We start from the raw sequence: 14,010 nt of genomic DNA on the forward strand, positions 1-14,010 counted from the left end.
AAGACAAAGGAAAAGAGATGCGTTTGCACTTAGATGGTTTAATTGAAAAGAAGAAAAAACAAATAAACATTATTAATGGGTATACGATGAAAAATGAGTTAACATTGATTTACAATTTGTCGGCGGCATATTTTATAGCTTCGACCAAGTCACTAATGGCTTTAGTTAAACTTTTCGTGGATGAAGCCAATTTTTCTTGGCTTTTTATAAGATCAACTCGATTAAAATTGTCTTGCGGCGATACTTGAGACCATTTCCGTTTTCTTCATGTCTCTGGTACCTGTTGTGTATTATTAGGTGCATACATTGTTATTGGCTCTGGTTCTGTTGTTAATAAAATTTAGTGTTATAACAATATCTTTGAACATCTTCATTATCACTTCTTTTTTTCAACCAACCCTTCTTCTGGTACATATTTCCTTTTAGATCCACAAAGACCTTAAAAGCATATTTTTGTTGATACTACATAGTTTGTCTGTATAATTCTTCAAGACTAATAAGTAGTAAAATACATGTTTCCACTCTTTTACTAAGCGCTTTGGACCTTCAACACATTGGTAGTTGAAATTCAAAAAGGTATATTATTATACTCATGTCATATCGTGAGGAAGTTCCTTAACATTGACACAGAACATAATAAAACACAACAAAATCAAAATGTAGAGGCGGTAGTTATGTTGATTAGCACTGCACTATTACTTGATAGTAATTAGTATGTAATATATGTATAGTAGTGTATGTACTCGGGCAAAATTGCCGTGCCGCCGGGTGGTGGAGGGAGATAAAAGTAATTGATAGTTTAAGTAGTTTTTATTATAAATTCTTTGAAAAAATTACACTACTAAAGAAAGATAAAATTATAATAAACATTCAAATAACCCCAGTTTTAAAATAAACAATAACCTGTTGTAATTTCTCAAACTGGCCAACTACCTCTCAGTAATTAAGGTGCATTTGGCAGAATCCACTCCTACGTTCATCGTCAACAGCAAAAATCTGTAAATACCTTTACATAAACCTACTTCAAGAGATCTTGTCTTAAACTGTATGTTGAGTCAAAATTTACCATCGCCAAAATACGTTCTTCTGTGCGGTCAACAATTTGTCGCATAATTATTATTTTTGAATATTTTCTTTTAGCAATAAAAATGTCATTCTACACAAATATTTGCACATCTTTCAAAATTTTGTACAAATTTGTGAATAGTACTAAAACAAAAGGTATAGGTCTGGTATTAAACTTAACAGCAAACTAACACCACTGTAACTATTCATTTTTCCGTAAATAATTTTGACAGTAATTCACCGAAATTCGCTGACAACCCAACAAATTACCAAATTTTTTGACAAATGCTGTCCAATTTTAAAATCATGGCATGTCATATTGAAAAATCGCCAAGTTTTAAATTAGTATTTTAAAATAAAAATAACACCTTTACTCTTATTTTAAATTGTTTGACCAAATTAAAAGTGTCGTGAAGTAGGTAGGTGGTCATGCTAATGCAGTGACAATTGAAATTATTAGTTAAGTACTTCAAAAAACGATATTTGTGCGTTTTTAGTAATTTCGTACTGATACAACAACAAATATCGATTGTAAGGAAATCGAATGTGAAGTTATTGATGATGGTGTCTACGCTAATGCCGATGCCGGGGCTGTTCCTCCAGACATTGAAGCAGCAGCAAATAGGGCAACTTTGGATCTGCTACCCAAAAATTCCCGACACCAGTAAAGATTCATGGAATCGTGCAAATTAAAGAAAGTTGAAGGCAAGTTCAGTGAAAACGTGTTTCTGACCTTTTTTGAGGAAAAGTCGAAGGTATGGAAATCATCAAGATTTAGACCAGAATTTTTCGATGATAAAAACTGGTTTACATATCAAGAACGACGCAAGCAGCAGTTCTAGGAGTATTGCAATGGTAATGAGAAATTCTTCAACTGCTTCACAAGTAATTAATATCAGTAGTTCTTCTAATTGTAGTGAACATATTATTATCTATAAATAAATAATAAACCAATACCACTAGCGTTAAAAGTGTTTTTTCTAGTAGTGTTAAATAGTAGTTTATTTGACGAGTTTGTGTGTAAATTCGGCCTTTTTTGGCACGCGTGGGCCAAAAAAGGCCCAATTTACACACGAACGAGTTGAATACAACGTTAATTTGTTCGACGAGCCCCTTAAAGGCCCCAAATCGCTTAAAACCTTACCTAAAAGTTGTGACATTTATCAAAATCCGTTCACATAGAAGAAAATTCTCAAATTCTGACAGTATCGAACCAAAAAAATATTTTTAACATATTTTTAACACTCGACGTTATAAAATTCAATTTTTAATCCGGAGAGCTTGAACTAAAAGAGTCATTTTTAATCTCAGTTGTATAAAAAATATTTTATCGACTACCATAGTGAAATAGTATATTATATCATTAAGAGTAGAAGTGTCTTTTTGTGCTAAGCCCAGAGATTGAAGACCGAAACGCAGTTGAGGTCGAAACTGGGCGAAGCACAAAAAGAGCTTCTACTCTGAATGATATACAGGCTGTTTGATGAAAAACGCCTCAACCCATAACTTTTTTATTTATTACCCGATTTCAATGAACAAAAAAATCAAAGATATGGTTTTTCAAGCATTACAAAACAGCCATATTTTTTTTGCGTTATCTTCAATACCTAACGATAGTTAACTTTTTTTTTTAATGGACACATGTAGCTTTTTAGGCTTGGTCTGGTAAGGTTTTTTTTCTGAATCTCATGATGTATTGAAAGTTATCATTTGGTTCATAACTAACTGAAAAAAAAAAAACAATTTTTTGTGGTTCAGCTATTATAAAATTTTTAAGAGTACCGAGAAAAACAATCGGAATCCAAATACGATAAATGTCATCTAAACGTCAGCTTAGAAATTTTCATCTGCTTTTTTAAACTTTTTTTATTTAAGTATAAAATAACAACATTGTCAGTCATGCAGGATAGCAGTCATTTGACTATTATTTTATGTTCGAGTGTAATAATAATCGTAATTAGTCAAAAACAAAAAGTTAATAGAAAAAAAAAATAATTTTTATTATTATTCATGTTTTCCAAGAAAATAATAATAAAACTCTTCAAGATTGCACCTGAAAATTTTCAAACTCACACTTGACATTTGTTGCTATTTGTATTCTAATTGTTTTTCACGGCACACTTGAAAATTTCATAATAAGCTGAACCACAATTAAAAATTGGTGTTTTTTTTTCAGTCAGCTATGGACCAAACGATAACTTTTAATACATCATTAGATTCAGAAAAAAAAAACTTTACCAGACTGAGCCTAAAAAACTACATGTGTCCATTAAAAAAAAAAGTTGACTATCGTTAGCTACTGAAAATAACGTCAAAAAAATTTTTTATGGCTGCTTCGTAGCGCATGAAAAACAATATCTTTGGTTTTTTTGTTCATTGAAATCGGATAATAAATAAAAAAGTTATGGGTTGAGGCGTTTTTTATCAAACAGCCTGTATGTATACTATTTTATCATCAAGCGGATCACAAAAAAAAATCGAACACTTATTTATTTTCTTTTCCTGCAGTTACAATCTTAAAGTGCTTATTCACAATGGACATAAGACATAAGAAATACATAAGAGATACCTAAGAATAATTTGTAAATTTGGGCAACTGGAAAATAATGTATGTGTCCATATAACTCGAATATGATTCTTCTTGCCTTTTTGTACACAACTATAATGTTCACTGAGGTCACTTCTCATAAGTTACGTAAAAATTAATAGTATATCCACTGCATGTATATGAATTTCCTATGCCTTATGTCAAGCTTATGTCCATTGTGAATAAGCACTAAAATTTTAAGGCACTTAAATATAATTTCGATAATATCAGTAAAGTCTACAATTCTATCCAATGTACTTTCTGCAAATTTCCACGTAAAACTTTCCTAAACTTTTACTATTGGTGATTTCATTGCATGGAAAGCGGTCACACTTAGTGACAAGTATGACCTAACCTACAATAATCTACAGTGAGCGGCAAAAGTATGGAATAAATTCCTTAAAAATTAAACAAAATATTTTTCAAAAAAATCTTTGGACAGGTCAATTTTAGTTTATAAAAATACATGTTTTAGTCCCAAAGAAAATTCCAAGCAGTCATTTGTTTTCGAGTTATGACGTCATCGATAGTTTTTTTAAATGGAAACCCCCTATTTTTTTGTAGATTCTGATAGCCCTTTTAATTGTCTAAATGACAGTGGAAAAATTTTGTTATCTTACATAAGGAAATTTTTGAGAAAAAAAAATAAAGTTGGAAAAAATAAATTTTATAACGAACAAAAACAAGTTAAAAAACCAAGTAGGTAAATCAAACAGTCAAATGTTACTGTCAATTTCATTCGTATGTGTTTTTTGTTTTACAAAACGTTTTCCAAAATGACTCATTTAACAGAAACACAACGTATAGAAATTTTTGATTGGGTGCCGGGATAAAACTCTTCATAAACTTGCTTTTTGTCAACAAGCTGGGGGATGGCAATTCGAACATTTAATTCCATAATTTTAAGTACTTACTAACACAGTTTTTGACTTGTTTTTGTTCGTTATAAAATTTATTTCTTGTTCGACACTGTCAGAATTTGAGAATTTTCTCCTGTGTGAACGGATTTTGATAAATTTGACAACTTGTCAAAACGAAATGTCAAGTTAATTTTAAATATTTTCAGCGATTTGGAGCCTTTGGGGGGCTCGTCGAACAAAAAAACGTTGTATTCAACTCGTTCTTGTGTAATTTGGGCTTTTTTGGCACTCGTTGACCTTTAAAACTCTCGTTTCACTCGAGTTTTAAACTGGCCCACTCATGCCAAAAAATGCCCTAATTACATACGAACTCGTTAAATAAACTACTATTTTCCAACTTTATTATTTTTTTTCTGAAAAATTTCCTTATGTAAGGTAACAAAATTTTTATACTGGCGTTTAGACAATTAAAAGGGCTATCCATTTAAAAAAAACTATCGATGACGTCATAACTCGAAAACAAATGACTGCTTGGAATTTTATTTTGTATTAAAATATGTATTTTTATAAACTAAAATTGGCCTATACAAAGATTTTTTTGAAAAAAAATTTGTTTAATTTTTAATGAATTTATTCCATACTTTTGCCGCTCACTGTATATTCGAGTATTAATACGTGAAAGAAAACCTTTGTACCCCTTTTTAAGCAAATTGCGCGGACGGAGGGTTGTGAGATTTGGCATAGTTAAAGTTTATGTGGAGAAGGAGTGCAGAAAGATAAAATTTATGTGTAATATACAGAGCGTCCCAAAAAAAAGAGACAAATCCATAGCTCCCTTATTTATCGGAGGATTTTGATTATCTATACACCAAATTAAATGGTTGTGAACAAGCTATAAAATGGCGTACTAAATTCACGTAAAACCCAAAGTGCTTCAAGGTTAAACTGTCAAAATATTTTTTTTAAATATGGACACATACTTTTTTTTTACTAATTCTAATAGAGATTTTTATTCTGAAAACAACAATGTATGACATGTGTAACCTCATGAAAACATTTTTTTTAATAACACTACATAGAATAAAAAATTAGCGGAGTAAATGCGGAGTGAATTTGGAAAGAACGCGGAGTGGGTGATTTGTAATTGATTTAATCACCCCCGCAGTGAAATCCACTCCAAGAGGGAGTTTATTTAGATTATTCATAAAAAAAAACTCTTCGGAGTGAAATCCAAAATCTTTTGCCTATTAGTGGTTTGCCACCACATAAGTTAGTATTGAAAGTTAATTGCACGTGTTACCGATCAGAAACTTAAATACAAAGGAAGCATTAGTCTATGAAACAAAAAAACGCATCCAGTTTATGCATCGCAATGCTATTGATTGCGAAGTTTTAACTGGAACCGAACGCAATAAGAGAATTTTGTTTCCACGTATAAATTTAACATATTCAGGTACATACTATTTTATAGGTATAAAAAATACGAAACACGTGTTCTTTATTTCATTTTTCATTTTTTGTATTAATTTTTTATTTCAATTTTATACAGGGTCTATCAGAACTGGCGGACCAAAATAATACGGTGAATTCATCATCTTCTGGGAATAATAGGAAAAATGTTCAAAAAAATCTATCTTAAATAGTAATTAGGAAAGAAGCAATTTAAACTGACCAATCCTGTTGTTGATGTTAAGTTACCTATAAATTAGTTTTCCTGCTTTATTTGTAACTATGGATGCATTTCAAATGATGCCTATGCATTGTTGGGTATCTGCATTGTTTGTGCAACGGCGGACGTGTTTAGGTTATAGTATTTTTCAGGTTATAGTATTTCTGCTAGGATATTCCCTATTGGGAAAACGAACTGCGTACTCCTGAGCAGCAACTGTGGCACTCTCATCACACTGTCCATATAAGACAAGCACATCAAAATATTCTGAAGAAGTAAACATTAAGCGTTTTTAATGCCTTTTGTAATTGTCAAAAATAATTTATTATGACATAATATTCAATTATTATGTCTTTGCAACAATCAAATTTGTTTCGATAGTTACTAATATAATTTTTTGAAGTAATTTTACATCTACACGCGATTAGTCAATTGAAAACGTTCTTATTTTAAAATCCGATGAGGATGGATTTTTTTAAATATTTTTCCTATTATTCCCCGAAGATGATGATTTCACCGTATTATTTTGGTCCGCCAGTTCTGATAGACCCTGTATAATTTGAAAAAGATAGGCAAATTAACTGTGTAGTCTTGGCGAAACCTGGCCAGTATAGCAATAAAAAACCTAACGAAATGTCAAAAAACGCGTTATTTGTTTTTTAAATATGGCATAGCCAAACTATACCTCATTTTTCCTATCGTTCGTATTTTTCAAATAACTCGAAAATTAGTGCATAATGACGTATTTGTAAACGCTCGCGCTCTTTGATAAAAAAAAACCTCAGTCACATTCAAACTTAAAAATGTAATGAAAACGGTCGAATTTCGACCGCTGGGCGACCTCTAGTAATATATAATTCTTCCTCTAGTGAACTTAGAAATTTTACCTATGTAGTCAGAAACTTTGCATCAGGAGCAATTATGTCGAAATCATACACTTTTCGTCCGGGACTGTGGTCGGAATAGATCTACATTGAATTTGCCGCGATCTGCATCAATTATGGACCCGTTGCTCGCCGTGCATTTCGTTTTCTAAGTGTCTATCGAACTCATTTGCTCACTCGACTCGACTCCGCCTTGTCTCGCAATCTGCAAACTCGTTCGATAAAGTGTCACTTTGTTGCCTTGTTACATAAATAGGTATTTTCTAGATAGCTAAAATAAAATGCATATATTATAATAGTGTTCATGTATAAACTGTTATGTCATGAATCATATCACCCATGTCATCGTTGAGCGTATTCAACAGACTGTCACAGTCGAAATTGATATGTCAATAACACTGTCAAAGTGACAAACAATTTACAATAGAAAAATCTTGGTGTTTCCAAATTAATGGCCGCCACTGTACATGTTACGGAACTATAAATCGGCCTTTAAACAACTAAATTGACGCATGTGTTAATTACTTGATTTCTAATTTTGCTGCATATTTTTCGTCAACCCTTATTGGCTCCATTTTAGTCCCTTCTAGTCCGACAACGAAGAACGAGAAGCAAGAAATAACAAAGTACGATTCACTTTATGCCTCAGAATTACCAATTAAGTAATTGTCATTGAATTACACAAAACCTGTACGTATAAAGTACGTCCACGGATTGAGTTACGAAGAGGAAACACTTTTTATTTTTCAGAAGTTACTCTTGATAAAGTGATCTGCGTGTTTTTTAAACAATTAAAATTAGTTTCAAGCCAAGCACGGTTTAATCCCCAAATATGAAATGCAAACTCAAAAATTTGTTGTCAATCATACCTATGTGTAACTCAATCCGTGGACATACTGTAGAAGTAATCTAGCCAACAACAAATATAATTGCTTCATTAAAAATACTGTAAACCAATGCACTAATGTAAAGTAGATATGATTAAATTAAATTGTAATTAAAGTTCAACGTAATTTGAAAATCGATAAACATACATACAACATTACTATTTGGCGTTTAATTAATTTTATTGAAATTCTTAGCTGCAAACGTCATAAACAGATAATAGTTATTTGTATCACAAGGCTAGAAAATGCCATTTTGCAAGTGCAAGCACTTGCAAAACAAATTTTTGAATTGACAAAGATTTTTTGTTTTAACGTCAAAGAGACAGCTAAGAGCCATCGTGGATTCAGTTATAATTCTTTTCAAAATTTGAAATCAAGATTCAGAAATACCCCTTTCGTGTACAGGCTGATTCACGTGGCCCGTTCATTAGAAACTTTCTGATTTCCCCCAAATCATATTAATATGAAAATTGGTAGTTGACTATAATCGACTACTCCAAGTTCAAATGAAATACGGGAAATCGACGCCATCTTTATTTTTTTAAATGAAAAGGCCTCATTTTGACTTCACATTTCGATTCTACGTTAAATTTTAAGTTTAGAACGTCTTTTTGTCAACACTTATCTGTCATCGTTGTTGACCTATGTCATCTTTTTTGCAAAAAAGCGAGGTTGCAGGGCTTCATTAACAAATTTATAGTCAACTACCAATTTTCATATTAATATGATTTTGGGAAATCAAAAAGTTTCTAATGAACGGGCTACGTGAATCAGCGTGTATATGTATGTTACAGCAAATTTGCCTTAGCAGTTCACGTTTTTATTGTAGGTCAGATTGCCCTAGTACCTGCAACCAGTAATACAAAAGTGTTTGACCAACGACACATGCCACACGTAATTTTTAAAGTATATGCAATTCCAGTCGGGTAGTATGTTTATTTTCATAAAGTTCCTTAAAAATTAAGCAGGTGCTTAAAGCTATTAAGACAACAAGGGTTTTATAGACGATTTAAAAATCGAGATCGTAGTTTAAATCAGAGCGACCGCAGGGAGCGAGGATTTAATAGATCGAGATTTTTAAACTATAAAACACGCGTTGTCTTCAAGTTTTTTTCTAACACTAACATCTTATCAGAAATTTTAATAAATTCAGACATTATTCGAGGCGCGTCACAATTCACAAAATGCGGAGGTTGCCGTGGGTACTATGGTAATAATATCAACAAATTTGGAAAAAAACAATTTTCATCGTAGAAATGTGCCAAAACGTTCCAGAAGAAATAAGAAAAAAGGGGCAACTTGTTACCAATGAAGTCTAAAAGTGCATACGAAAAGGTGTATGTTTCGTTTCAAGGCCGGAACAATAAAAAAAGCATCACGGAGGTAACGGAAGATCTCATTTTGGCTTTTCTTGATATGGGGTAAGTGTGTAGAACTTCATTAAAAGTTAATTCACACTACGGCAAGAATCATTTGAAGAAAATGTAAAGATTGCCAGTTTTCGATGGCTGGGTACTTGCATTGGATGAAACAGCAGAAGTTGAAGAAGAAGATGTTAGGAACAAGAGCACGAAGCTAATGTGGCAGTTCCAATTCAATAATTGTACTTTTCACTTTTGTGATAATTACTGTAAAAATGATGAATAAAATGTTACTTGTGTGAGCGTATTTTATGACTCTATAAGATACGTTGCTATTGACGACGTGTCTTATAGAGAAAAGCGTATTTTATGGGAAACATAAGGTGTGAGCTCAAATGCACCATGGAAACAGTATAAGATATTAGTGTTAGAAAAAAGCTTTTTTTAAACGAATATAGCATATACATATTCTTCTTTTAAAATCAATTTCCCCCAAAATATGTGTCAACAACAAATTTTATTTTATCATAATACGTACACTCTGCATAACAAGCTTCCATTTTTAAATCTACAAAAAACATAATGAGTTAATGGGTTGTACAAGGGCGTGTAATGATGAAATCGATATATTGTGGAGTCGCTAGTTTTAATTAAACATATATTAAATAAAAAACAACTAATTGAAGTGTGATAATAAAATTAAAGTAGAAAATTGAAAACCTCGTGATTTGTTTTCATTCCACAAAATTATAGGTGCATGATTTTATAAATAACGCACATACCGGGTGAATTATGAAATATCTTTGGTACTGTAACTTCCTTATTTTTCATACGATTTTAATAAATGATGTGTCACACAAAATCGTTTTAAATGGGCTACAATTTGAAAGTTATGGTTACTTGATTTTTGGAAATTCTTTTTTTTTTATTAAAAACAAATTTTTGGTTTTTTATTTTAATGTTTGTGTATTCAGAAGATAAACATCTATCAGAATACAGATAAAAAATATACAGTGCAACTTAAAAAAAACAAAGTTAGCTGCGGTGTGTCAAAAAAAAAGGTAATTGTTCACTTTAACTACTTCTGGAATTTTCGCGTTTTTTCTGGCTAGACAGGCTCAGGGCGTCCTCCTAGATCGTTTCCCACCATTCAAACCTTGTACAAATGCCTTTTTTCTCTCTTGTTGTGTTTCAAGGTCGCGCCAATGTTTTAGTATAACTAAAGGGTAAGGAAAATTCATTTGCACAAGGTTTGAATTGTGGGAAACGATCTAGGAGGACGTCCTGAGGCTGTCTAGCCAGAAAAAACGCGAAAATTCCAGAAGTAGTTAAAGTGAACAATGACCAAAAAAAATCATAGCATCTCGGGCTATAGTGTTTCTAAAACGATTTTGTTTGACGTATCACTTTTTAAAATCGGATAAAAAATAAGGAAGTTATAGCATCAAAGATTTTTCATAATACACCCGGTAAAAAAGAATTAAAAAACATGTGAATCATCAATAATTAAAAAGTACCTATATATGAATCAGAATGTATGTATATATCATATCAAAAATCAAATATACCATTCATATCTAAATGTCATGTGCATTGATAATAAAATAACCAACGCGAAAAATATGCTAGACCCACCTAGTAGATGTTTGTGAGAGAGACTAATTATTGAGGATAAAGATTTACAATTATCAATATTTAATACTGATCTGATACAATAGTAAAGAACGGATTCTGATAAATTTTGCTAAAGGATATTTTAATGTTTCGTTTCAAGTTGTAGATACTTATTGTTAGATTAGTTAACGTTAAACATGGATTATCACTATAGTGTCAAATCATAGGAGAAAGTACGAAGTTAATGCTCGACCTTTTAGTCCGGTTTACAACACGGAGTGTAAATTTATTCTTAAAATGCTTTCAGCGCCCAGTAAGAAAGTAATAAGTTCAAAATTCTATGTTAAACATAAATCACTTTAATGGCGTAAATCAACATCGTGCAAAAAACCTATTTTTGTTACCCACAAAATAGTGAATTAACAAAACAACAAATACTTTTTGAGAAATAAGCTTGTATGTAAGTATTTTTGCGACACAGGTCATAACATTACAGCTGTTAATGATAATTAGTGCGATTCTGTTGCAAAATTTAGCAATATTGATTTTGCATAGATCAAACCAACTTCATATCATAGCAACTATAACATTGTATATAGCAATATTGGTAGATTTTAAAACAGAATCGCACCAATTATCACATTAAAGATCGTGGATCGCTAAACAGATTTGTTTCGATGTAGGAAATTTATTTTTTTTAATTTTAGTTTTCATGAAACATTCAAAAGTGTTTACGAGCATCAGCATAAAACATCATCGTAATTTGAATTTGATTTAACATTTATGTTTTAAAATGTAATCTTTGAACATAAATTAATTGTATTCACTTGTACAGCACAGTTTCTTACCTTTACATTCATTGGCATCTCTAGCGGTAGCTCTACCCCACGGTCTATCAAAATGGAATGGTTTACATCTTTCGCAGTCTTTTCCAGCTGTATTGTGTTTACACTCACAAGCCAACTGTCCGTCTCTACCTGTAACGCAGCGACTTGCATGTCCGTTGCATTTGCATCTTCCACCTACAGCAAAATCAGCAACGGCGTATTGATGTGTTACATGATGATAAGTGTTTGCTACCCCATTAGGTAACTCGGCTGTCACGGGAGTTTTTAAATCATCTTCGTCCAAGGGTTGCATTTCATTCACTAACTGAACAGAAGGTTCTTTTGTCTGATTATCTTCTTCGACTTGTTTGCTTTTATACAAATGTTCGTCAACAAGAATTTCAAAATTTTCGGATGATACGTCTTCGGTGGGCATATGAAGACGGTTGAAAATGACTTTAATATCCGTCGCAGTAACCCAATCTTGAAGAACTGGAGAATTATCAAAATCCAATGCACTCGGGCGACCTTCCAATGTACTAAAAGCTATTCTCGACGACTGTCCAAAGCCTTGATTATCACCTCCGGTGTACCGATGGGCATCAGTACACCGCGCCTCCTGTTCATTGACTTTAGTAATGGTTGCTTTGTTAGGCCTACCATAAACCCTGCGACACTGAGTTGAATAGAACTGAAATGCTTGCCATGTCTTTCCATAATCCATACTTTTATAAATCGCTATCGAGTCTGGTTTGGGAGTGTGTGGACAAAATTGCAAGCTCACGTACGTAAGTTCATATTTCTTTCCCAAGCTAAGAATTAGAGTCACGTTATCTGGTGCAGCATTGATGGAAGTCGCAGGAGGCAACGGGTCAGACCTCCAACAAGTCACGTTGTTGGGATTGTTAAGATCAGTAAGGTGGGACGCTGGGAATCGATTCTTTGGCAATTTGTCGTCGCATAAATAGCATTGGGGATTGGCTCCCGATTCTGATGATTCACAATAATGCACAGGTGAATGAAGGCCGCAGGTAGAAGACGCTTTTACGGGAACACCAAAAGCTGCATTTACGAAGTCCGGGATGCAACGACGGGGTCGATCTTCGTCATAACATGGGTCAACAGGAGTCTGTTGTCCCTCGAACATCTTAAGAAAGTTATCAGATACGGAAAACACACCGGGGACGATTAACCAGAGTAACAACATGTTCACAGCTTTCCACATGATATCACACAATATACACATATAAAACTCAGTAATGACACCATTCCATGTTTCGGATTATAGGATTTTTGAACACATCAATTTCGAAACGACGTTACCGATACACAATTTCGATTATTCTAACCGCGTGCGTTGTCGCCCATGAAGAAGATTACACTCACCTTCTAACTGCCGTAGGATAACTGGCGGTCCGCTGTCTGCTCTGCTCCGACCTCCGATCTGAATCGGGTAGCAAGCACCGCCCCCCTCCCCCCTCCCCCGAAGGGTGCACCGCACCGACAAGATCTATGCTGAACGTAAGCATAAACAGTCTTATAAATGATAGAAAATTTTATTCTCTGTTTACATTATTGTTTTATATTAAACACAACGAATAACTTAAAATCCAGAAAACTTTTGCAATAGAAAAATCGAAAGATTCACACCCACGATCGCAAACTAAAATAACACGCTAGATATCAAAATGAAAGATAAGAAATGTCTAGGCGGCAACTTTCGTAGATTTCCTTTCATTTCCAAGAATTCCACGGCTCGGCAAATAACATCTGAAATATTTGGTCAATAAATTATGTATCCCACATCAGTTTTTCAATTTTTTTGCATGAAGACATACCTGGCCGATATTTACGTATTTATCGTTATGAGGATGAAAGAATCTAAAAATAAGAAAAAATGTAATTAAAGATACGGAACAATTTAACGATTTTTAAAACTTAAGGCAACACTTTACGTATCTTACGTTGGTGATTTAGAAGTGTATACTCACATGCTAACATTCTAAGTACATACTTACATACATACAAGAAATAAATACTTTTAGATTCGTTATAAATTTATTTAGATCAGTCATACATTTTTAGGTATACTATTTATGGCGTTGAGTTTACCTAATTCTTATAAATGTTTTCAGGATATTTCCATCACGTCGAAATAGGCGACTGGATATGTGTAACCGTTATTTTAATTGACAGAACTGTCGATATCTGGATTGACAATGAAAATACAATTGAATCTCGGCTACGAAATAAATG

General features: G+C 32.8%; 1 protein-coding gene across 1 annotated transcript in view; it reads right to left on the reverse strand.

The window, feature by feature from the left end:
• LOC138141582 (netrin-1-like) overlaps window positions 1-13,185 on the reverse strand; it is a 227,892-nt gene extending 214,707 nt beyond the window's left edge. Inside the window, exon 1 of the mRNA XM_069062318.1 lies at window positions 11,776-13,185. Coding sequence (XP_068918419.1) covers window positions 11,776-13,000 — 1,225 coding nt within the window. The 5' untranslated portion in view covers window positions 13,001-13,185. The remainder of the gene's footprint in view (window positions 1-11,775) is intronic.
• Window positions 13,186-14,010: the final 825 nt, after the last annotated feature.

The sequence above is a fragment of the Tenebrio molitor genome, chromosome 1, assembly GCF_963966145.1.
Source record: "Tenebrio molitor chromosome 1, icTenMoli1.1, whole genome shotgun sequence".
Classification (NCBI taxonomy): domain Eukaryota; kingdom Metazoa; phylum Arthropoda; class Insecta; order Coleoptera; family Tenebrionidae; genus Tenebrio; species Tenebrio molitor.